Source organism: Neurospora crassa, linkage group I (genome assembly GCF_000182925.2).
Source record: "Neurospora crassa OR74A linkage group I, whole genome shotgun sequence".
Lineage (NCBI taxonomy): Eukaryota > Fungi > Ascomycota > Sordariomycetes > Sordariales > Sordariaceae > Neurospora > Neurospora crassa.
In genome coordinates this window covers 453,900-478,758 of record NC_026501.1, presented here as the reverse complement: position 1 = coordinate 478,758, position 24,859 = coordinate 453,900, and the positions used below count along the sequence as shown (strand labels likewise).

General features: G+C 52.9%; 6 protein-coding genes across 6 annotated transcripts; 2 read left to right on the top strand and 4 right to left on the bottom strand.

Annotated features, from left to right (window-relative positions):
- Positions 1-49: 49 nt before the first annotated feature.
- NCU07481 (morphogenesis protein) lies at positions 50-4,690 on the bottom strand. The gene is made up of 4 exons (XM_959935.2): positions 3,909-4,690; positions 3,593-3,747; positions 721-3,532; positions 50-653 (listed from the first exon to the last, which is right to left on the bottom strand). The coding sequence occupies exons 1-4, from the start codon at positions 4,099-4,101 to the stop codon at positions 532-534; spliced, it is 3,282 nt and encodes a 1,093-aa protein (XP_965028.1). The 5' UTR covers positions 4,102-4,690; the 3' UTR covers positions 50-531.
- Positions 4,691-9,463: 4,773 nt separating this feature from the next.
- NCU07482 (uracil-DNA glycosylase) lies at positions 9,464-11,618 on the top strand. Its single transcript, XM_959936.2, has 2 exons — positions 9,464-10,308; positions 10,435-11,618. The coding sequence occupies exons 1-2, from the start codon at positions 9,863-9,865 to the stop codon at positions 11,336-11,338; spliced, it is 1,350 nt and encodes a 449-aa protein (XP_965029.1). The 5' UTR covers positions 9,464-9,862; the 3' UTR covers positions 11,339-11,618.
- fr (frost) lies at positions 11,604-14,348 on the bottom strand. Its single transcript, XM_959937.3, has 2 exons — positions 13,817-14,348; positions 11,604-13,729 (listed from the first exon to the last, which is right to left on the bottom strand). The coding sequence occupies exons 1-2, from the start codon at positions 14,159-14,161 to the stop codon at positions 11,804-11,806; spliced, it is 2,271 nt and encodes a 756-aa protein (XP_965030.3). The 5' UTR covers positions 14,162-14,348; the 3' UTR covers positions 11,604-11,803.
- A 2,481-nt stretch (positions 14,349-16,829) lies between these two features.
- On the bottom strand, positions 16,830-22,017 carry gh18-8 (glycosylhydrolase family 18-8; the record flags this gene model as incomplete). The annotated part of the gene is made up of 7 exons (XM_959938.2): positions 16,830-17,967; positions 18,041-18,167; positions 18,252-18,435; positions 18,559-19,314; positions 19,409-19,717; positions 19,806-21,812; positions 21,952-22,017. The coding sequence occupies 7 exons, from the start codon at positions 22,015-22,017 to the stop codon at positions 16,830-16,832; spliced, it is 4,587 nt and encodes a 1,528-aa protein (XP_965031.2).
- A 598-nt stretch (positions 22,018-22,615) lies between these two features.
- Positions 22,616-23,577, bottom strand: NCU07485 (hypothetical protein; the record flags this gene model as incomplete). Its single annotated transcript, XM_959939.2, has 2 exons — positions 23,545-23,577; positions 22,616-23,418 (listed from the first exon to the last, which is right to left on the bottom strand). Exon 2 carries the CDS (start codon positions 23,387-23,389, stop codon positions 22,616-22,618), a length of 774 nt encoding a protein of 257 aa, XP_965032.2. The 5' UTR covers positions 23,390-23,418; positions 23,545-23,577.
- A 422-nt stretch (positions 23,578-23,999) lies between these two features.
- NCU07486 (LysM domain-containing protein) lies at positions 24,000-24,840 on the top strand (the record flags this gene model as incomplete). The annotated part of the gene is made up of 1 exon (XM_959940.2): positions 24,000-24,840. One exon carries the CDS (start codon positions 24,000-24,002, stop codon positions 24,795-24,797), a length of 798 nt encoding a protein of 265 aa, XP_965033.1. The 3' UTR covers positions 24,798-24,840.
- Positions 24,841-24,859: the final 19 nt, after the last annotated feature.

Here is a 24,859-nt window from a genome sequence, read left to right as displayed (position 1 = left end):
GCATTCACCAAACAAAAGACCCAGACACATATCAAATCATGAAGAAGAAGAGAACATATTGTGGTATTTATTTTGCTGTCTGCTCGCCTGCCTGCCCTCCACGCGCCCAGCGCATACCGCTACCGCTACCGCTACCGCTACCGTCCGGCCTCCCAGAGAAATCAACAAACAGAAATGGTAAAAAAAAAAAAAAAAGAAGAAGGGCGAGAACATGAACATAAACAAGAAATGAAGCATAATAAAGAAGAGTTTGGAGGTAAAGAGAACAAAGGAATATATAGGAAACCAGCCGATATAGATAGAGAATTAGAGTTCTAAGAGATTTGGTTGGGGTATTTCAATGGGGGGGTATTTTCACGTTCGTTTTCTCTCTCTTTCCTTTCTTTCCGTTTCTCCTTTCCAACACAACACAATCGCCCAGCGACATTGTACCACATACCACGTTGATGACTATCTTCACCACCCATCATCATGATCATCATCCCTTGCGGCATCTCCGCTGCAATCAATGCACTGCTGAAACGGCCGCAACTAGCGACGAGTGTAGACGGGGATGTTCCGACGAGGAGGAGGGGGGATGCCACCGTTCTGCTCTGCGTTGTTGGTGAGCTCGGCGACGCGGGCCTTGATGCGGGCTACGCGGGATTCGATGGCTGGGTTTGCATGTTAGTATCTTTTGCACTCTGTAACTTTGTGAAATTCAACGGATAGATGACTTACTCTCCTCAGTACTGCTATAGCCGTCCAACTCAATCCTCGCTCTGGGCGGCTGAAGTGTCCTAGCACCATCGAGCGGCTGTCCATTGCCGTTCATCTTCTCCTCCTTCAATCTCTGTGCAGCACGCTCGGCGGCGTTCTTGCGAATCTGGGCCCAGCGATCCTGGGGGTTCGATGGAGTGGGGCTGACCGGGGCGGGCTCCGGGCTGTTGGGGATGGAGGAGCCCGAGATCTCAGAAACAGTCATCTCGGAGATGGGGCGTTCCCTCCTCATGGGCTTCTGCTCTTGAATGTGAACGGGTGTAGGAGCTGGGACGGACATGGGAGCGGGGACGGCAGCAGCTTGTTGTTCCTCGACAATCTCTTCAGAAGCATCATCATCATCGGGGACAAAGGCCGGCTGGTCACGCAAGGGACCTTGGCTGAACTGGTTGACGTGCTCCTGAGGCGGGGTGGCTTCAAGGGAATTGACCTGAGAAGTCTCCTCGACATCCCGCTGAGGCTGCTCATAGGTAGGCTCAGCCTGGGCAGTCTCGGCGGCGTGATGGGCAGGCAGAGGGTCAGTGACTTCCTCCCGGGGAGTCACAAACTGAGTCTCCTCTCGCTGCATGGGAGGCTTCTCGGGGGTAGCCGGCTTGAGCTGTTCGGGGACTGGCTTGCGATGGTGAGCATTTTGGTTGTTTGCGGCAATCATGGCATTAAGTTGATCAGGCGTGTTGTCAGCAATCTTTGACGACCTCTTAGCGCGACCAAACAGCTTCCTGAAACCGCCTCCACTAGTCTTGGGCTCCTTGTGAAGCTTCTTGGACTTCTTGTCATCCACGTACTCTGGAGAGGCCATAGTCTCACGCATAAAGTCAACGCTCTTGCGGACCAGGTCCATGCTCTTGGATTCCCTGGTTGACGTAGCAACCGGAGTGTCCCGGCTGACATTCGAATGGCGTTCTGCGGGATGAATTTCATGAGGAGCCTCCACCGCCCTCTCCATCATCTGACCCTTTCCAGATTTGACGGTGGTTGGCGTTCCGATGTATTCTGGGTGCGAATTTGACCTTGGGGACTGCACAGCCATTTGAGCTGCCGACTTTGGTGGCAGTTCAGGCGCAGCTTGGGAAATCTCCATTGTCGAGCTCTGACCAAGGCTAGAAGCGTAAGAAGAGCCGTTAGTACCGCGGCCAGCGTTCGAGTCAGCCAAGTAGGCCTCACGAATCGCGTCGCGGTCCTGGTCGTACTTATTGGCCCACTGGACAGCTGGCGATGCGGCGTTCAAAATGCTTGGCTGAAGGGTAAAGACACTGTTCGTCTTCTCCGCCATAACTTCCGCGTCATTACGTCCGCGTCTTTGGACAATCTGAGGTTGCGACTTCTGCTTCTCCTGCATCTGAAGTTGGTAGGCAGCAGCCTGAATCTTGGCCTGCTGATCCGGTCCGACGCTTGTCTTGCTGACACCAAGAGAACCAGTGGTGTGGCTTGCCTTCAGGTTGCCATCAGGCTTTTCCAGAGCATTTTTGCCGGATGTCGATTTCCTTCTGGTGAGGTTCTTGTTACGGCGAGTCCAGCTGAAAAGGCCCTTCTTTTCTGCGATATACGCACCCTCAACAACCTCAGGCGCAGCCCCTTTGACAATTTCCTCCATGACCAGCCAGCGCCCAGCACGAATGAGAGTTTCGATAACCGCGCAACGGCCAAACGCCGCTTTCCTTTCCAGAGTCTCCTCGGGCGCCAGACTGCTCATCCATACCCACCAGAAAGCGTCATCGAGGTCGAATCTCGTAATGCTAGCAAGCTCTCCGGGCTGCAGGGCGTCTTCGAATCTGGGCTTATGCGATTCAGAGCTCTTTTGACGGACAGTTGTCTCAATGGGCGGCAGAATCTTGTCAGGCGGAAGCAAAATATTGTGCGAGCCGTGACTCTTGTCGTCGAACCCTGAAGACAGGAAGTCGGCCCATGAGGGGGTTGTGGGGCGTCCCATGTCGGCGTTAGCTGCAATCTGCGCCTTGATGGCCTTTTCACGTTTAGCAGCCAAGGTAGTTTCATCATCGGTGGAATCCTCCTCGATACTGCCTGAGAAGCCCATGTCCTCGAATCTTGACCACGAAGCATCCCGAAGACTAGTCGAGTGCTTTGTGCTCGAAACCGCCTGGGACTGATTTGCAGCAGAGACTGCTTTAAGGACTCTGCGACACTCTTCAGTCAAGGCCTGGACTGGGTCATCGTACTCGGACCACTCTCGTAGTGCCTTGTCCTCCTCGCGATACTGGAAGTGGTTTGCTCGTCGGAGAAGGGCAAAAGGTGTTGGCGATACTGTCTCGACAATCATGGCAACCTTGTGAGTTGACGATTGCAACAAGGCCGGTCGCTGTGGTGGGTATTCGGTTTCCTGCAAAAGCTTTTGGAGTGATAAGGGAAGGGTCGAGATGGCGCCTAGAGTCGGAAGGGGGGCTAGACAGCGGAGATAGGCGAAGAACAGATGGCTCGTCGCATCGGCCGCCTTTAACCACGATTTGTATCCTCCTTCAAAGCCCTGACCGCCGTCGTCGTGTTCAAATGCCCACCAAGCTGCCATGCGGGAGAGCTTTCGCCCTCCAAAACCGTTCATTTTACCATGTGCTGCGACTGCCGAGAGTAAATCGAAGAATTGGAAGATGATTTCGGTTCGGGCCCTGTTGTCGACGCTCAACGGGATAAATGTCTTGAAAGAGTCTCTGGCCATGTTGGAATCTTGTTCGCCGACCTTGAACAATTCATATGCATCCCAACCGACAACACCTCCTTCCAATCGACTCCAGCACCACTTGATCACACCCGAAATAACCTGTACCACCACGGTCAGCATGTATTATTCGTGATGACGTGTCTTGTCGGGAAAGCGCACCATGGGCTCGGTCATGCGCAGCTCCTGCTGGAGTGCCTCTCCGCGGATGGCTGGGCCGCCATTTTGTTTGTCGAAAAAGTGTCGCACAAAGGTGCGAACGGCGCTGGGATCGGAGGTCGGTCGGAAGGGGAGTAGGAAAAATGGGATATCGAGAGCTGTAAGGAAAAATGCATTAACAATTGATTCGGACGACGGGCAGTCGGGGTGTACAAAAACCCAAATGCCCAAGCCAGCAGATGCGATGGCATGTAGGTACTGCACAGGCGCAAAGGGTAGGTGCAGCATATGCCAGGGTCCAGATTGATTGATGTCATACCTCGCGACTTGAGCTCCTCGGTAGAGAGGATGATCAGCTCAACCACCTCTTCGGGATCCACGCTTGTGCGAGTCCAGGCATCGGTCCATTGGGGTCCCTTGGGCAGCTGCTCGGTGAAGGAGTCCAAGTCGGCGCCCTTTTTCTTGGACTTGGCGCCGTCCTTGTGCTTGAGGCGGGAGAACAAGCTGGGCATCGTCGTTTACTTTTGGGGAAGTGTTGTGATTTGCTGGCTAGTCGAGGGATGCAGGGCGAGACATGCGATGTAAGAGACAACACCTAGCCGAATGCGCGAAGGGGGTATCAGGGGCGTATGGGGGGTATCGTATCGGGGGTATTGGGGGGTTGCTCGTCGAGGTATTGCTGCACCAGCGCAATTGAAAGAAGAATAATGAGAACAAGACGACGACCGACTGGCGATGATGAAATGGAGAAAAGGGTGGGAAACAAAAGGAAGAAAAAAAAGTAGAGTCGTATCAGATTTCCCTCGGGCGCGAACGTTGACGTGAGAGATAGGAAAGGACGGCGAGCAATTGGCTGGTCTCGGAGTTTGGGAGTCGCAGGCAAGCGGTCAAGGTGGGTTTGGGTACGGATCCTGGTCCTGGTTCCTGATGTCTTATAAAGTTCGAGGAGAGCTCCGCCGATTGGCAGGAGAATAAGGGGAAATATCCTTTGCCGGCAGCCTGGCTGGACCTCGAGGACTGAGGTTGAGAATGGGAGAGTGAGGGGGGGGAAAGAGAGAGGAAAAGGTGATTGGGAAAAGACTGGAGAAGAAAAAAAAAAAAGATAGTTGAATGCACCAGTGACGAGTGGCAGAGACGAACGACTAGAGGCCGAGACGGGAGCGAGTTACGAGTCTAACGAAGGTCCAAAGGCACCCAGAGCAAAGCTCTTCAGGGGGTTCCCTTGCGAAGCAAATGGCTTTTTGTGACGCCTGCAGGAAATTGGTCGTGACGGTAATTAACACACCTACCCAAAGCTTCTTCTGGTGTAGTGTAGTGCCGTACAGATGCACCTCAGTCCCGCGTAGCACACAGGATGGAAGCCAAGTCCAGCCAAGCCAGGGGTCTGTCTGACTTGCCTTGAGGTGCCTTGGGATCATCAAAGACTTGCCGTGTCTTGCCCTGTTGACTTGCATACGGTAAGTGGAAATCTTTCATCTGTACACTTACCGTACCAAACCGAAGATTGAATACAAATTGACAACCTAGGAACGTTGACCCCTCTGACTTGTCTTTACTTGTCTATATTCTCTTCTTGATTTAGCTTGTCTCAACACGAGTTTAGTCTCCTTGCCATGGCTTGCCTTGTATACGATGAGACCTTGACAAGCGAAGGAAGGCAAGTCCCAAGTGCCGAACGGTGAGGTGAGACCGTACCTGAATTGTCTTCTGCAATGGGCCTAGCTTCTTCGTCAACTTGACCCACTCGGTCCCGTACGACAATGAGTGGTCTGTGCACGGTGGGTTCTCTTCGGCGCATGCCGTCTTTTTGAACTTTTCTTTTTCAGGAACGCCATTTCCTCAAAGGGGTCTGTCTGGCTGGTCTCGTACTAGAGCGACGCAACTTGAAAGTGGTGAAGTAGTGTACTCATCCACAAATTAGACAAGAGGCGGCAATAATCCGACATGCAAACTGTCTTGTTTTCCAAGGCAAGAATGGTGTCCTAAAATGAAGTCATGTTTGGGTATAGTCGATCTGGGGCTGAGATGGGCTTGATGGGCTTCCTGAAATGACGGCCCAACCCCAAACTGGGCGCCCATATCCGTGGCCTTCTTCTCAAAGAGTGTGGAGGAGGCTTGGAGCTGATATCACCAACAGCCAGTTAGTAGTGCAATAAGATGAACGATGGCGGACGGTGCACCGTGGGGGAAATTGACACGGGGGCCCCTGGGGATCTTCTCCACTTGGTGCCTTCTGCAGCCCAGTTTGTCTCTGGAGTGCAGATTGCGCGGGCAGGCAGGGCAGTGACGATGGCGGGGTCAACAATTTGTCCCTCCAGCGCCTGTCTCGTCTTTGGACAGCGCTGTTTCGGGCCAAGGCTTCAGCTCCACCACGAATTTATGAACATTGGATGCCTCTGCCGTAAACCTAACCGATTTCTCGCTTTCATCACTTTGTGCAACATCCTCATGATCTGTGAAACATTCAATCAACATACAAGCATACTCGCCTCCAGCTGTTAAAGCCAACTGGACTGCCGGTCTCACTCGTCTCCGGAAATATATTTCTCGGCAAGCACCCGGGTCATAGATGAAAGTGGAAGCCGACGCCACAGCATTCGAATGGAGAAAAAAAGTGCATGGATGGCAGTTATCGTTATTTTTGCTTTTCAGACAACAGCTATCAGCTCATCTGATCCTCCAGACTCTCGTCTCCGTCTCTCCTCTCCATCTCTCCCACGCAGCACAACAGAATCAGGAACGACGATGTACAAAATCAGCAGTGGTGTACTGCATCTACATCACGGCATCGGGCGTACCATCGTCCTGCCGTGCAACTGGAAGGAATCAAACATTTCGCCTCCGCGCCCTAGTGTGCCGAGTACTGACTCGCAAGCTGTGACAGAGACACCAATATCCAAATTGTCATCCTAGCAGTCATCGCCTTCTTTCCCCCCTGTCTTGTCTCCTAGTTGTCTTTTTCTGCTCCTCCGATCATGCCGCGTCCTTCTGTTCCCGTTCGCCCCGGATACTGAAAAGCGTGAATAAGAAGCTGCCACCTCATCCGTCACAGCAAACCATCGATATCGCGCTGCCAGTTGGTCTGCAAGGTCGATCAGCTTCATAGACCTCATTGGTTGTTTGTTTTAGACAAGCTAATCCCGACTTGCCGTCCCGAAGGTTCTCTGCGCTGGCATGGCTTTCCTTGTCAGGCCTGGTAATCCTTGTTCAATACTGTAATCGATTGCGGAGCCGCTCTTATGAGGCCATCGCTATCACAGGCAGATATACTGTACTACACTTTAATGGGCTGTACCTGTTGTGTTGCGTATGGGAAGAGACTTGACATTTCTCTTCTTTGCTTTGGAAAAAAGAAAAAAAAAAAAAAAAAAAAAAAAAAAAAAAAAAAAAAAAAGATCTTCAAGATCTCTCATCCAGTTTCTCTTGTCATCCACGTCTTCAACCCTTCTCCAAAACTTCCATCTCTCATGGAGAGCGGGACAATATGCAACGACAATCACCGCCCGGATTTTCAGCACTAGAAAGCTAGAAAGTGCACCAAAAATGCACGTCTTCGCCGCTAGAAGAGCAGAGCTGTCTGGGATTAATTACCTGGTAGCGTTCGCCCTTCCACCCCATAGCCGCTTGGCTTTTGCTGCACACCATCCCATGGAGCCTCCAGTCCCTGACCGTCCCTAGCAAAAAACACCACTCGTTCTCTTTTCTCCCGTCGATCCAGGTGTCCGTTTGGAACCACTCCGCTGGTAATTAATTATCTCTGCGTTTACTGAAACACGTTATTGATTGTCCAAGGCATTCAGTGCCATCTATCTACTCCACTGCAAATATCTGTTTCCTCGCAACGCTTTTGCAATTTCTTTCACTTCAACGCTTCTTCTCCGTCCGGGATTTCAATGAGCTCCAAAGGAAAAAAAGAGAACACTGACCAATCAAACACCAGGACTGGCCGGGTGACTTACCACTTGGAGGAAACTCCACTTGTTCCTGAGCTCAGAGGATCTACGGCCTAATAACCGAAGCGTCTAGTTGTGGCCCATGGGTCCATGTCCTTACAACCCATATGCGCTGTTGATCATGACACCGTTGAGCCATGGGTCTGTCGCAAGAATATTCCATTCACAATTTGATCAAAGGACTGGCTGGTAATGAACCGGCGATCAATTGTTGAAGCGCCTTCTTACATCAAACCACCAAACCTAGACACGCCAGCAACGACTTTGGCCAGGTGAGCTTACTTGTAAAGTCTTGAAAAAGAGAGCTGTGAAGAAAAAGTTGAGGTCGAATGTCATGGACAGCTCATCTCACTTATTCAGCTCCTTGCAAACACACGGTCCGTCCCAAATGTCGCTCCTCCACGTTACAAAACCATGATCACTTTGTGCGACCAGCCGACCACAAACTAGATGAATCCGAGCATGAAAGAAGAATATGATACGAAGCGTCGTAATCGCGTGATTGTTAGTCAAACTCAAAATCTGTCATCCGCATCATCCTGGCGACTACTGCTCAGACAAGGTTTGTCGACCCAAGTCCAGAACTGCAAGCCATGTGTGTAGGCTTTCTCCAAGCATTGCTGGAAACGGCTTTATTCCAAGTCTCAACTCACCACAACTGGTGGACAAGATCTCGGAGATCCCGATTTGATCATGTTCATTCATCCCAAGGGATCGATGCAAAGTGATACCCGCTCCTGGTACAACTTGGTCGTCCCTCCTTTACCTAGCTGAGATGACGTGCGTTGTGTACGAGCTTGTGGTACAACGCTGAGTTGCCTGGAAGTGGAAGGTAAGTAGAGGTTATGGCGAGGGGCAATGACTGCCATTATGGGCTTTTGGATTTTCTCTTGGAGATGTTTGGGTTGATGATACATATTATAGCGTGTTGAAATGTGTGCATTTGCTTGATTTGTTGCCCCTTTCTTTCCGTCTCTCTTTCGTAGTTTTTGCTCCTGTTTCTTCTTAATTCTGTTCCTATCAACGCAATTGTACCCAAGAAAATGCAAACAAGGCGCGATCTTGGACAGACAATGCCGATGAACCGATCTGTTTAACAACACCAAGAGCTTTCAGTTCACTCGACATGAAGATGTTCCCCAGAATCGCATAACTAAGACTTATAGTGATACCGGCATGTCCACTTTTTAGAAGGACTTCGCCAGCGCCTCATCTGGCAGTGGGTGCAAGGATCAGAACGGGTACATCTTGTGCGACCCTACCGGAACCTCGGCGAGCTCGGCATCCAGATGAGCGTTGGACGGAAGATGCGACGGGATGATCCAGTCAGGGGCCTCCACCTCTTCCGTAAAACCCGGGGCCGGTCTTGATGTCGTACTTGACTCCGCTGAGGGAATGTTCGGCAGGACAGTCACAACATAAAAACAAGAAGAAAAAGAAAAAAAGAAAGGGAAGAAGAAAAATTGGAGGGAAGAAGAAAAATTGGAGGGAAAAAGAAAGAAAGAAAAAAAAATTGCTCCAATTCTAGCGTTAATTCATATAGTACATGAAATTGAGTTGAAGGCCACTTGCAAAAAGTGACTCCTTAACAAGAGAAGTAACTTCAGACGATGTCACAGGTAAAAAGGAAGATGATGCAGGCCAGCAAGGTCCCCCATCTCCACCCCGCTCAGCCGTTACGGCAACCTCAAGTGCCCGATTTCGGCGGCTCCAGTTGACTCCAGCACTTCCCTTGCGCTAACGGAATCTCTTCGGCGGGGCCCGCGAGGTCCAATGCGGAGCAGCGGGACGGGATCCGCTTTCAACGGCGGCATCGGTGGGGCCGACTAGACGCAGACTAGAGTCTTAATTGAATGAACAATGACGCCAAAAGTCGCGTCGTTGTTCGTTGGAGAAGAGAGAACCTTGCAGGGCCGGAGAGTGAAGACGCGCTTTTGCTTTTTTAGCGTTGTTTCGTCATTCACTTCCATTGGGCGAACCGAGGTGGTTGATAACATTCTGTTTGGAAAAGCAAACAGAGAAAGGAACGTTGCTTTTCTTCCCCAGCTATTTCCCACTGAAGAGTGAATTTGAAAGACATTTTCCACTCGAGAAAATCCCAGATTGGAGTCTCGACTTCACTCCACCGTCCCAGACAACGACTCTTTTCACTCGATCAACAAGTTCTCACCCTCAAGATAGTCAACCATCACGGCTTCAAAGAACCTCACGACCTCTCTGGGCTATCTTGAAAGTCGGCGTCTCTCAACTCTTTTCCGTCACCTCAACCTCAACCTCACCCACAAACCACCACCATCACCACCATCTCTCACTCAGAACAATGTCCTCCCTCAAACGCAAAGCCGGCTCCTCCCAGCCTGGCCCCTCCCCCGACGCCAAAAAGCCCAATCAAAACGGCAACATCATGTCTTTTTTCGGGGTTCCCAAGCCCGGCGGCCCTCTCAATTCCTCTTCTCCAACCACTCGATCGACCAGCCGCAGCCAAAGTCAGCTCAGCAACAGCAACAGCAGTACTACTACTACCGCTACTACTACCCCCGACCCCGCCACCGTAACCAAAAAGTTCAACAAGGAGAAATGGGTAGCTTCTCTGACGCCCGAGCAACGCGACCTTTTACAGCTGGAGATCGACACCCTTGATGAGAGCTGGTTGGCGCATCTGAAGGAGGAGATTGTAACCAAGGAGTTTTTCGACTTGAAAAGGTTCTTGAAGAAAGAGTGGGAGACCAAGACGATATTCCCGCCCAAGGAGGATATATATAGCTGGTTTGTCTTTTTTTTCCCCTCTCTTTTTTCCCCTTCTTCCCTTCTTCCCTTCCCCCCCTCCTCCCCTCTCTTTTACCATCCCGTCCATTCAATTTTCATCACTAACACCCACCCAAAACAACACAGGTCCCGCCACACCCCCCTCCCCACCGTCCGCGTCCTCATCCTCGGCCAAGACCCCTACCACAACCACAACCAAGCGCACGGCCTCTCCTTCTCCGTGCGACCTCCGACTCCCGCCCCGCCCTCCCTGCGCAACATCTTCATCGGCCTCGCACGGGACTACCCCTCCTTTACCCCCCCGCCCTCCAAGAGCGGGCTACTAACCCCCTGGGCAACCCGCGGCGTCTTGTTGCTCAACACATGCCTCACAGTTCGCGCGCACGAAGCCAATTCCCACGCGAACCGCGGCTGGGAACGCTTTACCCAGAAAGTTATCGACTTGGTAAATGAGCGACAGAAAAAGGGGGTGGTGTTCATGGCGTGGGGAGCGCCGGCGGGGAAGCGGATGGCCAAGGTGGATGGGAAAAGACATTTGGTGTTGAGGAGTGTCCATCCGAGTCCGTTGAGTGCGCATAGAGGGTTTTTTGATGCGGGGCATTTCAAAAAGGGGAATGAGTGGTTGGAGGGAAGGTATGGGAAGGAAGGAAGGGTGGATTGGAGTTTGGTGGAGGGGAAGTCGATATTTGCTGATGAAGATGGGGAGAAGGGGAAAACAGAGGGGAAGGGTAAGGGGGAGGGGAAAAAGGATGGGAAGGATGGGAAGGGGGAGAAGGAAAAGAAAGAAGAAGAGGAGGAGGAGGATGAGTTTGAAGGTGGAGAGATTTTTGATGAGGAGGGATTAAAGGAGGTTGAGGCTGTTGTGGAAAAGGTCGTGACGGAGGAGGGCGGAAAGGAGGAGTTAAAGACGGATTTGATGGTGAAGAAGAAGAAGAATAAGGGGGAGGAGGGAGGTGATGAGAATGCTATTCCTGTTCCTGAGGAGGAGGAGGAGGAGGAGGAGCAGACGGAGAAGATGGAGGAGGACTGATGTTTGGGTGATTTGATGGGCTAATTGGTTGTACATGTTTGGATCTGCGAGCTGGGTCGCACACAGTTTCTTTACCCAGGGGCATGCGGCCGTTGTGTTACGCTACAAGGAGCCAAGTTTTGATTGGACTTGGGAAAAGGGTACTTGCTGTTTTAGGGTTGGTGTTTGGAGTTATTTGTCAGTATTGCTCTTAGGTCTAGCTCGAGCGAGTTTATATAGAGCATCAGCTAATAGGCATCTCGTCAGGCAACGGAGTATAAAGACGGGTCATGATGTTGAACCATGTACATGTAAATATGATAAGATTTATAGTATGTACCGGCACCTAATTGATGCCCCTGGACGGTTTTATCAGATAACATCCCCTTTCACGCCCGCTGCGACCAGATTTTTTTCCTGCTTCATCACCATGTTCTCCCCCATTTCTTCAATTCCCTCCCCTAACTATGTGTCTTAACGAACGACTTACCCCTTCCAAGCCAACCACCCAAAAACCACCACCACCATCCACGCCACCCTCCAAACCGTCGTCCACAACTCCGTCACCACCACGCCCATGGCGGTCTTGGGCTTTTGCTTCTTCCTACTCTGCCTCGCCCTCCATTTTGAACTCGAACTCGAAGTCGTAAACGCCCCACCATAATAAAGATCCTCCTCATTCTCCCCTGGGATCTCAATCCTCGGCTGATGATAATGATGATGATGTCCATGCTTCCCACCCCACGACCATCCTCCTTTAACTGATTTATTGCTATTACTGTAAACGCTCGATTTCCTGCTTCTCCCACTACTACCTCCACTCTTTTCGTTGTGATGACCATTTCTCAAATTATTTGACTTTAGTGAAGACGAACTGACGGACGCGGTACGACTTCGTCGTTCGCCTGAAGTGCCTGAGGAGCCGTACTTGGATGAGGCCGAGTATCCGGCAGAGGGAAGGCTGTATTCGTCGTAATCTTCTTGTTTGGCTTTGAAGACGGGCAGGATGGAGATGCCGCTCGGGTGGTGGTGGCTGCTGTCGCTGTCTGAATCGAGGGCGAATCGGGGTAAATTGAGGACGGGGACCAAGAAAGCGCGGATGGCGAGGAGGATGATGCAGAAAATGCCGAGGCCGACGTAGTGCAGGTAGGTGCTGATTTGGTTGGGGAGTAGGCAGAGGTGGGTTTGCATGGTGGGTTGGCCGTCACCTGCCAAGGGCTTGCCGGTGACGGGGTCGAGAGGGTTGTATAAGCTGACCATTTGGAAGCCAGGGGTGGGCACGCCCATGGCCATGCTGATGGATTTGACACTGATTTCGCGGACAGAACCTTGGTCGGGCGCGTGCACTACTTCGCAGTAGTCGTGGTCGTCGCCGGAGAAGGCGTGGATGACGTTGCCGATTTTCTCGATCAGGCTTATGGATTGCTTCTCGTCGAGGACGTTCTGGTATTGGTAGCCTCGATACACGGAGATGGCGTTGCGGTGGTCGGGAAATACGGGCTCGGTCTGACCCTTGGGCGGTGGTGTAGGGGGCCAATGTTCGCGCTTCGGGCCGCATGGGGTGCCGGGTGGTCGATAGAGTGGGACGTGGGTGAGTAGGATGGTCGGGAGGTCGGGAACTTTCTGACTGTTCTCGTCGTGGACAAGATGCGGTTGGTCCTTGAAGTTGGCCTGGTTGAGCTCCTCAATCCTGTGGTGGAGCTTAACCTCGGGAACCTCTCCCCTCAGATACCGCAGCTCCTTCTCCACCGCCTTCTGCTTCGTCCACTTCACTTGGTTGAGAAAGTGTTCGGTCGGTTTGTAGATAGGCTGTACATCCTGCCTGGCAATCTCCGACAAGCTAGCAGCGCTCATCGAGACCGTGTCCACCGAAACAAACGTATGGTTTCCAACCACATCCACGCGGTTTCCCTCGCCAAAGTACGCCTCAAACCTGTTCCTCACGGGGAGTTTGATCTCGGCACCAAACCCCAAGTCGTGGTTCCCCGGAAGGCTGGCAATCAGTTTCCTCCTCTTATGTTCGTTCTCCGGCTTCTGCCCGGCCTCAAGCCACGGAGTAAAGAAGATCTCGCCAAACCTCGCGTACTCCTTCAACCAGTAAAACTCATTATACTTTTTATTCCAGCTCTTTAGGTATTTCTGCTCGTCTTTCGGATGCGGACCCCATTCCGGGTCTCTAAAGTCTCCATGTGCTGTCTTCCACTCGCGTCCGCCGTCGAAAAGATCGCCCAGGAAGAAGATTGTATCGGGATCGAGCTGCGATTGCATCTGTGTGTAAGATCGGCGGATATAGTTGTCGACAATCGTCATGGTCAACGGGTTCAGCGGCCACGGTCGGCCGGGGTATGAATGGGGGTCGATGAGCTGGGGATCGGCCACCAGAACGAGGCGGTGGGGGTTCGCGCCGGGGGGCTGTAGTCACACCATTATCAGCATCTTTTCTTTTTCATTCTCCTCCTTTTCCCATACACAACAGGAAATAGGGCTGGTCTTTCTTACCCATCTCTCCCAGTTCCCCCACTCACACTCCTCCACCGCTGAATGAAACACCCATCTCTCGCCCCAAAGCAAGACCACGATCCACGCGGCCACCAGCAAATGCGGGAAGCTGAACAGGCGGTTATACGTCAGATTCATGCGCAGTCTTCGGCCGGCATTGACGAGGGCGGCCCAGGCGATGAAGCGACCGCGTTCCCTCCAGAAGCGCCAGGCGGAGCGGGACGAGTGGGCGAGGAAGGCGCGCAGGTCGTCGAGAAACGAGGTCGAGTCGGAGCGGCGGTGTTTGGGTTGGAAGGATGAGCTGCTGTAGCCGTAGCCCCCATTGCTACTATACGATGGCGCCATGATGGGGTGTTTTCAGTGCAGCCATTCCCGGTTTGTGTCGGGTTGGGAAATTGGGTTTTGTTTATGGGAGGTGAGGTCCCCAGGATTATCGGGAGTTAAAAATGCTGAAACCAAATTGGAACGACCAAGGAAACGAAACGTGGCAAGGCTTTGTTCGGGCGCCTGGTTGTTGTTGTTGATGTGGATTGTGGGCAATTCAGGGGTGCAGTGGGAACTGAAGTGGAAATGGGGGGAGCTGCCCTGCTGTTCCTGGTCTAGCCCCAGAGCCGCGGCGGGCGGGTGGATTTGTGGATTCCCGCGTCTTGTGCTACATACTGTAAGTACTGTGTGGTGGAGTTTGTTATGTAACAGCCCCCTTTCCACTTGAGGCTCCTCAGATCAGTGGGTACCTATCGGCAATCCACTATCAATTTACAATGACGAATGTTGGAACCAGAGAATGAATTTGTCAATGGCAATTCAAGAAGAGAGATGTGTAGATTGTTGTGATTGGTGTTGTTTATGGAGTCATTGACAGTTCAGCCAAGTCCCGCGCGTTCTCCAGCATCTTGCGTTCGGCTTAAGCGGGGCAGCCTGATCTGACCACTCAGGAGTCAGGAACAAAGATGCAAGCCATGCCGCCAAAGACACAAAAAAAAACACCCGACCGCGGCGTGTGAAGGCCCTTGCATTGACGAACAGAAGCCAGTCTCACTCTCTCTGGTACTGGAAGTTTGTGTGGTTCGGAAACAGAAAGACAGAAAAGCAAAAAAAAAAAAAAAAAAAAAAAAAAAAAAAAAAAAAAGAAAGGAAAAAAAAAGGAAAAAAAAAGGAAAAAAAAAAAGGGTCCGACAGCAAGGCCCGGGGAGAATCTCGGATCTCGGCATCGATATGTCCATGGATGGGTGAATAGGTATGGAGACCTAACCTCAAACAGGTCTGTTAAGAACGTGGTGCTATCTCCACGTATATACTAACACTTGCACCAACCAGCCCAACCCCAATCAAGCAAGCGATCAAGGCGAGAGGTTGAGACACTCAGACGAAACACTCGAGCATTGGATACTAACCTCACGATATCACTTCACTTGTAAAAGGGTCCGGGATATGATTTGTTTCGACCCTTTCTATCCTTATGTCTTTATGTCCCATTGTATACCAAGTAGAATATGATTATTGACAAGCAACCCAGCCCAGGGGCGTGCAGCAGCAGGGATAGGGTAACGACACCCCGCTCCCCACGATTTCTCCTCCCATTCGGCCAACCGGCACGCCTTTCCATCCAAGGGACCGCCGGGTTCCAAACGGACGGGAGGGTTAAAGTACACTCACTACCTGCCACACCTACTTACCTATACGCTTATCCTACACACCACACCGTTCACGGAAGGAGACTCCCGAATAACATGGTGTGGTCATAGGGTTACCCTGCATCTTGGTTGTGGTGGTGTGGGATGTACAGTACCTAGAGGTAGGTAGGTACTTTTGATTGAGGTACTCACCCACTCTAGAAATAAGAAATAAAACAAAAGCACCATGGTATATGGTGTGTATAGGTAGACAGCAACTAACGAGAAAGGGTCATCAAAGAAGTTTTCTATACTATTGTTTATCAAACGGGTGTAAAGATGTCTTTTCCGTCCTTCGCAAATAGGTACCTAGGTACCTTATCGAACCTGCTGTGTGTGGCTCGAATGTGTTACGATAGAGGACATGGACGGTCTGTTCGTCCCGGGCATGGCTTCGTTGTCGGTTGGGGAAGATGCATCATGGTGTCTGATACCTAGGTACCTTAGGCATTTGGGTAGGTACCTACACAAATGCACAATGGTTTCCTGGTACATATCATTCATTTTGACCGCTTCGCTTTGCTTAGAAATATCCAGGTTTTTTATATATAGCAAAGGGAAGGTTGGTTGGTACCTACGCTCCAAGTCTTGTCTGTCTGTCTGTGAAAGTGTACCCGGTATATCGAATTCTACCTACACAGGAATCGAGTTGCTTACCTACTCGCTACCTACCTATTGTGGCCTGCTTTTTGTTAGTTGTACGGGTTGGGTTGGAGGAAGGTCTAGGTAAGGCACGTTTGTGGAAGTAGGTAGGTACCTAGATCTGGGATACACTGAGAGTCTGCCTGAGGTAGGAGGCTCACGGTTTTTTCCACGGATGGCATCGTTGATCAAGAGCTTGTGTACCTAGGTAGGTAGTAGAATTTCATGCTAGTTTCTTTGTCAGGTAGCTTGGCACTCCTACCTAGTATACCTACTGTAATGAGATCTATTCCGGATTGTCTCCCAAATGGTTAGGTAGGTAGGTAGGCAGGTAGGTACGGGTCGGAAAGGTATCAACAAGATTCAACATGGCATATCAAATTTCCAAAATACCTAGCATATGCGAGGTAGGTAAGATTACGCTTTGGTTAGGTATAGAACAAAACGGATCAATTAGGGGCTATAAATGCTTGGGAAAGTTGACCAGAGGTCTCGAACTACCAAACAAACCAGTATTATACTGTGCAAGCATGGATGATTAGATTGAGGAGGAGGAGGAGGTTGAGATCCAGAGTTCGTTGCCCTATTCTACATAGAAGGACTGCACAAAAATAGCCAAGTACTACCTCTAGGCATACGCAATGTAGCAGACAAGCATCCTCCATATCTTACCAGACAATGACTCTCGAGTCTCGAGCCTAGTACAGCCCCCACTCGACGTCTTGACTGTTAATGTTGCCCTTGCAATCCATGAGGCCCTTGGCGCCAACCTTGCCGCTGCCACCAAACTTGTTGATGGAGTCCGTGATGATATCAACAATGTCCTGGGCACCGACGTGGAACCAGCCGTTGCCGTGCTTGTTGAGGCCTTGAATACCAAACTTGCACGCGCCATACTGCACGAGCTGGTGTTGTTGGCCATTCTCGACCGTCCATTGGCCCTGCGTACCCTGGATATTGCGGACGATACCCATACAGTCGCTAGTAGAGGGGGACGCATCGCTGGTCTGGTCTACGAAGGAGGAGGCCTCACAGTAATCAGGAGACGGCTTGATGTAGCAAGGGTAGTTGTCCACGTCGCTGCTCACGCTAGTGTCCGACCAGGCGGCAAAGGCGACCGAGGCGCTGCACACCGGGATGCGAATGAAGCCGGGAGTGGTGACGTCCTGGTCCATGAGGCCATCGAGCGAGCCGCCGTGAGTAGGGTCTATCTGCTCCCCGCCGTTCTTGTTGCCGTTCTGGATGTAGGTCCTGACGGCGCCGGTGATCAGGTCGGACACCTTGACGCCGCCGAAGCGCGTGCCGTCGAGGGTGTCGATCCCCGGCGGCGCCGAGAAAGTGTTGGGTCTACATACCACCGCCTCGTCGCCGCCGCTACAGTCCTCGGCGGGACCTGAAGGATAGGCGAGGTAGTACAGCTTGCCGTTGTAGCAGCCCGCTGTCTTATGCTGAGTGTCTTTATCAAGGTACTCGCCCATAGGGTCGACCGTGCCGCAGTCAAAGCCTGAGTCCATGATAAAGGCCGTCGTGCCCGAGACGGACCAAATGCTCGGAATGGCGAAGGCAAAGAAGGCCTTGGAAATGCTGGCCCTCACCTCCGCCATCAAGGGAGAGTTGGCCGTTGTATCAAGGGCATCCGTAGGGCTGGAGCCACCACCGTTGACGGAGCCATCAATGAAATGACCGTTAGCAACCAAGCTCGTCAGCAGTTCTACGCTCTCGGGTTCGCCGCTGAATAGCTGCCGGAGTGACATTTCAGTGACATTGGCCCATGCGCTGACTACGTTACCCATGTAATCCGAGAAGGCGTCTTGCTTCTCGGCACTCCAAGCACCACTAGAAGACGCATGATGGTTAGCACACATCGAGGACGTGACACTCATTAGCAAGGCAAGGTGGTGTTTCTTACTTGTTGTCATTTTTGCCCGTAAGGGTTCCGGCAATGGAAGTGCCAAAGGAAACAAGCGCCTTGGCCGTGTCCTTCCAGTTGTCATATGAGACCGAGTTGGCTCTCCAGTACGGCATGGACTTGAGAGCTAAGTACGATTTGACGTCAGAATAACTGGATAAGACGCCAAGAAAAGCGGCATAGGCAAGCAGGTCAATAACCAACGACTTACCCGTGTTGAAGAAGCCGGACACGCCTACGGTACCCGCTAGACCCACGCACGCTAGGAGAATCCCAAGCCACGAGTCGTCAAATTTCTTTGGAATGGGAGCAAACTGGTTCTCAAAGTCCTTAAGTGCCGGGTCTAGTGTTGCTGCAGCGGCCTGGTACAGGGCGGTGACATAGGTGGCGTACATCTAGATAGGTAAGGTAGGTAGTTAGCGAATGCTACAAATCTATGGGTCATCAACAACCCAAGCTTTTTGCTTCATACGTGCCTCATGGATGATGACCATAGAGTTCCAGATCTCATATCCTACGGCGCCAGAACCGCCGCCCTCGAAATTGCTGCTGCACTGCACGGTCTGCTCGCAGTTATTTTTTCGGGCCAGCGTGCCGCAATCGGGCGAAGGAGGCCCGTGGATGGTGTAAGAGACGGCTTCGGTGAAGGGAGTGTTTGAAGGCTTCTGATAATCAAACCACACTTTCATGATATCCCTCCAGGCGTCGGATCCGTCCAACATGTTCCATCGCTCTTGAGGGGGTAAGTGCTCGGCATTCTGTATCGCTGGGTCGGTGCAGCTAAGGTCGGTCCAGTTGCCGTGGCGGTCGCCCACAGCGTAGGGGTTGTCGCCTCTCTTGATGCTGAGCCTGAAGGTGCTCCAGTCCTTGCTGATGGAGGGCGCATCGTGGTACTTCTCCAGGTCGGTGGCCCAGTTACTGGTACCACCCATGCCCAGCCCCTTGTAGATTGCGGTACGGGCGGCACGGATGCTGTCATCCATAAAGGCGACCCACTGGTTATTATCGTAGACGACGATGCGGCTGTTGCTACTGCTGTCGATGAAGTTCTGGTTGACGCGGCTGGCATTGTTCACGATGATGTCGTTGATCTCAGCGTTCGAGATGTAGCCCGCTGTATCGGTGCAGGGACCCTTGGAGGCGTCGGATGCCGTCGCCGAGCCGGTAAAGAAGCAATCCTTGCTGTAGCAGCCGGCGTCAGCCATGTTGAAGGAGCGGCCATAGCTGGAGACACCGACGACGACTTTGCCCGAGTCCACACCGGCCTTGGTGATCTGGAGCAGGAGGAGGAGTCAGAAGGGGGATCAAAGTACGTAGGTACACACCGAGGGGCAAAGGGTCTTGGGATATGTTGGGCACTCAACTCACCATAGCTAGAGCCGTCTTTGTCTCGGTCAAGTTGACGTGGCTACGCAGGCAATTGCCGTTCGCACAGCCTTCTTGCGACCACTTATTACCGTAATCCCATTGCCCGTGGAGATCATAACACATAAGTACGATGTAGTCGACCACCTTGGAGATTTGAGCGATGGGAAACTGTTTGAGGTACCAGTACGATGCCGGTGCGGCAATAGACACAGTCTTGCCGGGCAACAGGTTCTTCAGCACAACCAGGAAGGCGAGGTAGTTGGTGCCTTCGTCGTCGGCGCCCGGTGGAGGACCCGGGATGTCCGGTTCCTGGAAACAGTTAGCAGCGCTCCGTGGCTCGGGTCCGCAAGGGAGGAGGAGGAAGAAGAAGAAGAAGAAGAAGAGGGAGTGTGCATACGCCAGGGTATTCCCAGTCAATATCCACGCCGTCCAGGCCTTTCTCTTTGACAAAGTTGGCGATATTGGTTGCGAGGGTCAAGCGATTAGCGGCCGTCACTCCAGTCCGGAAGATGTTGTAAGTAGCGGCGTCTGTTGAGAAGGCCCAGCCACCGAAGGATATCACGCGGTGGACGTTGGTCATGCTTCGGAAGGCTTCGAACTCGTACGTACTGATAACATCGCCCGCTGATACTTTGAAGTCCGGGGTAATGTCACCAAAGGCAAAGTGTATGTGGGAGTACTTGTTGGTATCGATCTGCCGCACGTCCTGATATAGACAACTGCGGCCGCCCAAGCTGTAGGCTTCATAGTAGCCCAGACTGATCCACTGAGCGGGCGGTTTACCCTTGACCACGTTCGTGCCGCAATTGGAGATGCAGCCGTTGGTGTTTGGCTTGGCCGTGCCGGGGGCGCCCGTATTTGTATCAGTGCAAAACTCGGCCGTGATGCCGCACTGGCCCCATACATCGCAACAGGCGTTGAGTGGGCATGGGTTAAGCTTCTGTATGTCGTCCATGTTGTCGGGCTTCTTGGTCCCGGGCTTCTGCGGTCCGCACACGGCATTGGCCAGCGGGGCCGGCATGGGCGGCGTGCCGTAGCTGAGGCAGATGACTGCCTGGGCCATCAGTCGACTGCAGCCGCTCCATCCCCACGTCTGCTTGTTGAAGCTCTCGATTTGGTCGACTGTCAGGCTATGGGCGGCCGCGATGGCCGAACACGTATCGTCTTGTACAACGGCGTATGATGCGCACGATCCGTCGCTGTTTTTCTTGGGCGTGAAGTCGGGCAGCGTCCCGGACGAGCAGCACACGTGTTGCAGGGGCATCAGCGAGGAGCAAAGCTTCGAATCCGGGTTGTACTTTGTGAAATCGCTGGGCGAGATGCCGCACTTGGTCGCCAACTTGGCACAGCTGTCACCCGAGGCCACCTGGATGGTTCTACATTCGGCGCGGGCCTGTAGGTGGTTGCCGCGAATCGCCCGCAAGGCTGTGCTGGCGCTGTAGGTTGAGTTGGTGGTTCCGTTCGACGGTAACACCAACGGTGTCGTGAAATCGACGGTCGCGGGTATGTTCCGCACTGTGTCGAAAGACAGGCAAGTAGCGTTCTTCCATGACCGAATCGCCTGCTGTACGGGGGTGAAGGATGTGTTGCTCGTGGCGATGAAGCCAACGACGTGGTCGCCGTCGTAGTCGTGCCCGCACAGCTGTATGGCCTTGCTGCCGCCCGTGTTGTTGGAAGCGTACAAGGCATTCTCGAAAGCAATGAGTGCGTCTGGCGCCGTGGACTGGATGTTGACGTTTCTGCCGAGGTAGAGGCCGGCAGTGCCAGTGACGGTTTGCACAAACAACACCAACGACTGCTTGTCGTCCGAGGTATAGCCAGCTGCCAGAGCGCGCCGTATCGACCTGGACAGACTGCGCAGGTCGACGCCGTGATGGGGAGCCGTCTCGTTCCAGCCGCCAAACTCCAGTGTGACGTTGGTCGGCGTGTGCGTTGTGTCCGCGTTCGCCTTCATCTGGCTCATATCCGCACCAGGCTTCTGAAGCGCACCGTACGACGTGCAGGCGTAGATGCGATGTCCCGAGCTGCCGTCATCCACATCGTCATAGATGGAGAAGTGGTAGAAAACCGTCTCCTTGCAGTGCGCCACCTGGCTCAGGCTGTGGTAAGCCGGCCAACTGCCCGGATCGGGTCCCGTAACACTGCAAAGCGTGGGACAGTCGTCTCGCCCCCGGTAGGATATGGAGGCCGGTTGCCGCAGGTTTGACATTGGCGACCCGGCCTCCCACCAGTCCCAAAGGAGAGGAAGAGAGCGGCCGCACTGAGGACCGTTGCCGCCCGTGAAAAGAAGGACATGATAGTGATGAGGACCAAGAAAAGAAGGGATAGGACGATTCAATGGAATCATGGAAGCAATGTGTCTGCCCGGGGGTTCCTTGCCTAGCTGCTCATCGAGCTGCCTTGCCTTTTGTAGGTATAAAGGGGCCAACTGGGACTTGTAGACGGATCACCAACCAACATCGACACTATCCAATCCCATCGAAATGTGGAAGCACGTTCTCATCAGGGTCCTCCAGTCGCGGTAGACTGATCCTTCAGCACACCACGCAGTTCGTGGGTGAAATTGCAAGGGCCGTGATGGACATGGTCCATATGCCGGTCAACGACATGTTCACAACGTTGCCACTTGATAGAACCAACATGTGTTCGTCCCGGATGCTTTTAGAATCATGCGAAATGAGGTCCGAGAAGCGAAAGAGACGTTGGCATGCAAATGCCACTGTGCTTTATAAAGGACTAACACTGGCGCGTATGTAGTCCGCTTGTTGGTGGTTTGTGAGGTAGGGGGTTGAAGAGTGAAGAAAGGGTGACAGCGCCAGAACAGAATTAGAGGTAGGTACTACCCTCTTATGTAACTCGGCTCGGTGACTGGATAGGGGGTACCATGTTGCTGTGAAATGCGAGTGAACGGGCGTCTCTTGAACCGGACCTCGCCCTCCCTTCCTTCACCAACGGACAGAGGTAGCAGGACGCCCCTAGAGGTGAGATGTCTCTAATAGAGTCAAGAGGCACAAACACCCAATTGCTTAGTGTAGAAGTGAAGGGGGTGAACATGGACACACAAGGCACGAAAGAATGGTTGTGAACTCGTTGATTGAAGAAGAAGAAAGAGAAGAAAGGAGAACCGTTGAATATGAGTGCATATGAGACACGAGTAATATATATGTGTGGATCAAAAAGCATCTTGCTCAAAAGACTATGTCTGCTCTACAAAAGCTGCATGGCAACCAATGCCGCGACGAAGCCGCTTAGCATGGCTGGGAACCCAGTCTTCGTATCCGCCGCCGCCGCGTTCTGCTTGCTGGGACAGCTCACCACGGGATTGTCGTACGTGCATGCCGTGGCTGTGAGAGCGGCCGAGATGCTGCTCGCTGCGGCCGAGTCCACGTGGACTGCACACGGGTCGCCGTCCACCAGGGGCTGCACGTCCGAGAGCACGGCGCACGTGTTGCGGCCGTCGTACTGCCCCGAAGACCCGTCTAGAATGCCCGTGAGATTGAAGGCGAAATAGCTGGCGTCGGTGCATAAGGTGCTGTTTGTCGTTGCCTCCACGAGGTCGGGCTCCGGAGCGCCGTTTGCAATGGTAAATGTCACACCGGTACCACGGAAGCCACCGCCGATGTTCTGGAAAGGCAGGATCCCGTGGTGGGAGCAGTTGTGCTGGCCAAGCTCCCACGACACCGAGTAGGACGCCGGCGCCCCATCAGCTGTTGTGTTGAGTGTCGAGATAAACATGTACACAAAGGTGGGCTCGGTGGTAAAGTTGGTCGACTTCAGGTTCACTTTATAATCTTTCGCGTGATCAAAGGTGTTATCCCAGAGCAGGAAGCTAAGGGAGGGGTCGAGTGATGGAGCCAGCGCCGCGTTCTGGAAAGCGAAGACGACAGGGAAGAGTGTCGACGGCGCATACGTGTCGTTGCGTGGGAAGATCAAGTCCACCTCGACCGTCGTCGGGAAAGTGGTTTGTGCTCCAACCTGCATCGCCCAGAGCAGCACGACTGAGAGGAACGCTGACATTGTATCAACTGGTCAGAGAAAGGGATAGTGATGATGTTGAAGCAGTGGTGGTGGCGGAGGATGACTGTGAATCAAGAGAGACAGAGGTCGGGGGAAGAGAGAGGCGAGCATAAACTCACAAAGTTGGAAGGAAATAGAGTTATGGGCATGGAGGGTCCAACGTTAAGCGAAGTCAAGTTTAGCTACCTTTAACTGCTACATGCGGCTCTGTCATACTTGAGGTGGCGGGATCCAATCACGGCGTAGCTCTCGGCCACATGTTCGACTTTTCTAGACTCTATACTTCATAGAGTAGGTAGCATTTTACCCAGACGTCACGTCTAGGACGGGAAATATCCTCACCAACGTTGGCTTGAAATGCTTCATGGCGAGGATATCCTACAGATGCCATGTCAGGCAGTCGCCATCGACACATGTCACGGAGCAAGTATAAATGGCTTTGATGAGGACCATGGAAGCTACACTTAGCCCGTCCATTGTTGTTTGTCACCGTCCTTGTCTTCACCGTCTGCCCTTGCTCCTTCGAGTTGCTCTTGCCGCATCTTCTCTGTAATCCCTTCGCAGCCACGGCACAATGGGCTTCGCTTCCTCTCTTCTGATGCTGGGCGTCGTCCCCCAGCTGCTGGTTGCGGCACATGTCCTCCAGGCCCGCCAGAGCGTGTCCTGCGACTTCGCTACTGCCGCCAACACTGGCGACACTTGCGCATCCTTTGCTGCCGCGTGGGGCATCACCGAGGCCGCCTTTGCGAAGCTCAACCCCGGTGTCTCTTGCCCCGGCAACCTGATCGCCGGCAGCGAGTACTGTGTCATTGGCACCGTGTCCACAGGCGCTCCCACTACGACCAAGGCCGCTACTACCTCAACCACGCCACCCACTACTACTACTACAACCAAGGCGACCACTCTGTCGACCTCGACCACCTCGGTCTCGCCTACGGGCCCTTCGCCTCAGATGCCCAGTATCACGAGCACGTGCAACAAGTTCTACCAGGTCCAGTCCGGCGACGGCTGCTGGTCTATCGAACAGGCGCAGGGCGTCTCTGCCTCCGACTTCATGGCTTGGAACAAGGCTGTCGACGCCCAGTGCGACAACCTCTGGCTGGGCTACTACGTCTGCGTAGGCGTCAAGGGTGGCTCCTCTCCCCCGCCTACAACCACCACCAAGCCGGCCAGCTCCTCCGCCCCGACTCCCCAGATGCCTAATACCGTTAGCAACTGTAAAAAGTTCCACAAGGTCGTGTCTGGCGACGGCTGCTGGGCCATTGAGCAAGCCGCGGGCATCAGCGCCTCGGACTTTGCCAAGTGGAATCCCTACGTTGACGCCGCTTGCGACAATTTGTGGCTTGGCTACTACGTCTGCATTGGTGTGTGAGAGGAGATCTAGTATAGATACTCGGACGTCTTTTAGCATTTAGACCTTGAAAGAGCCTTGAA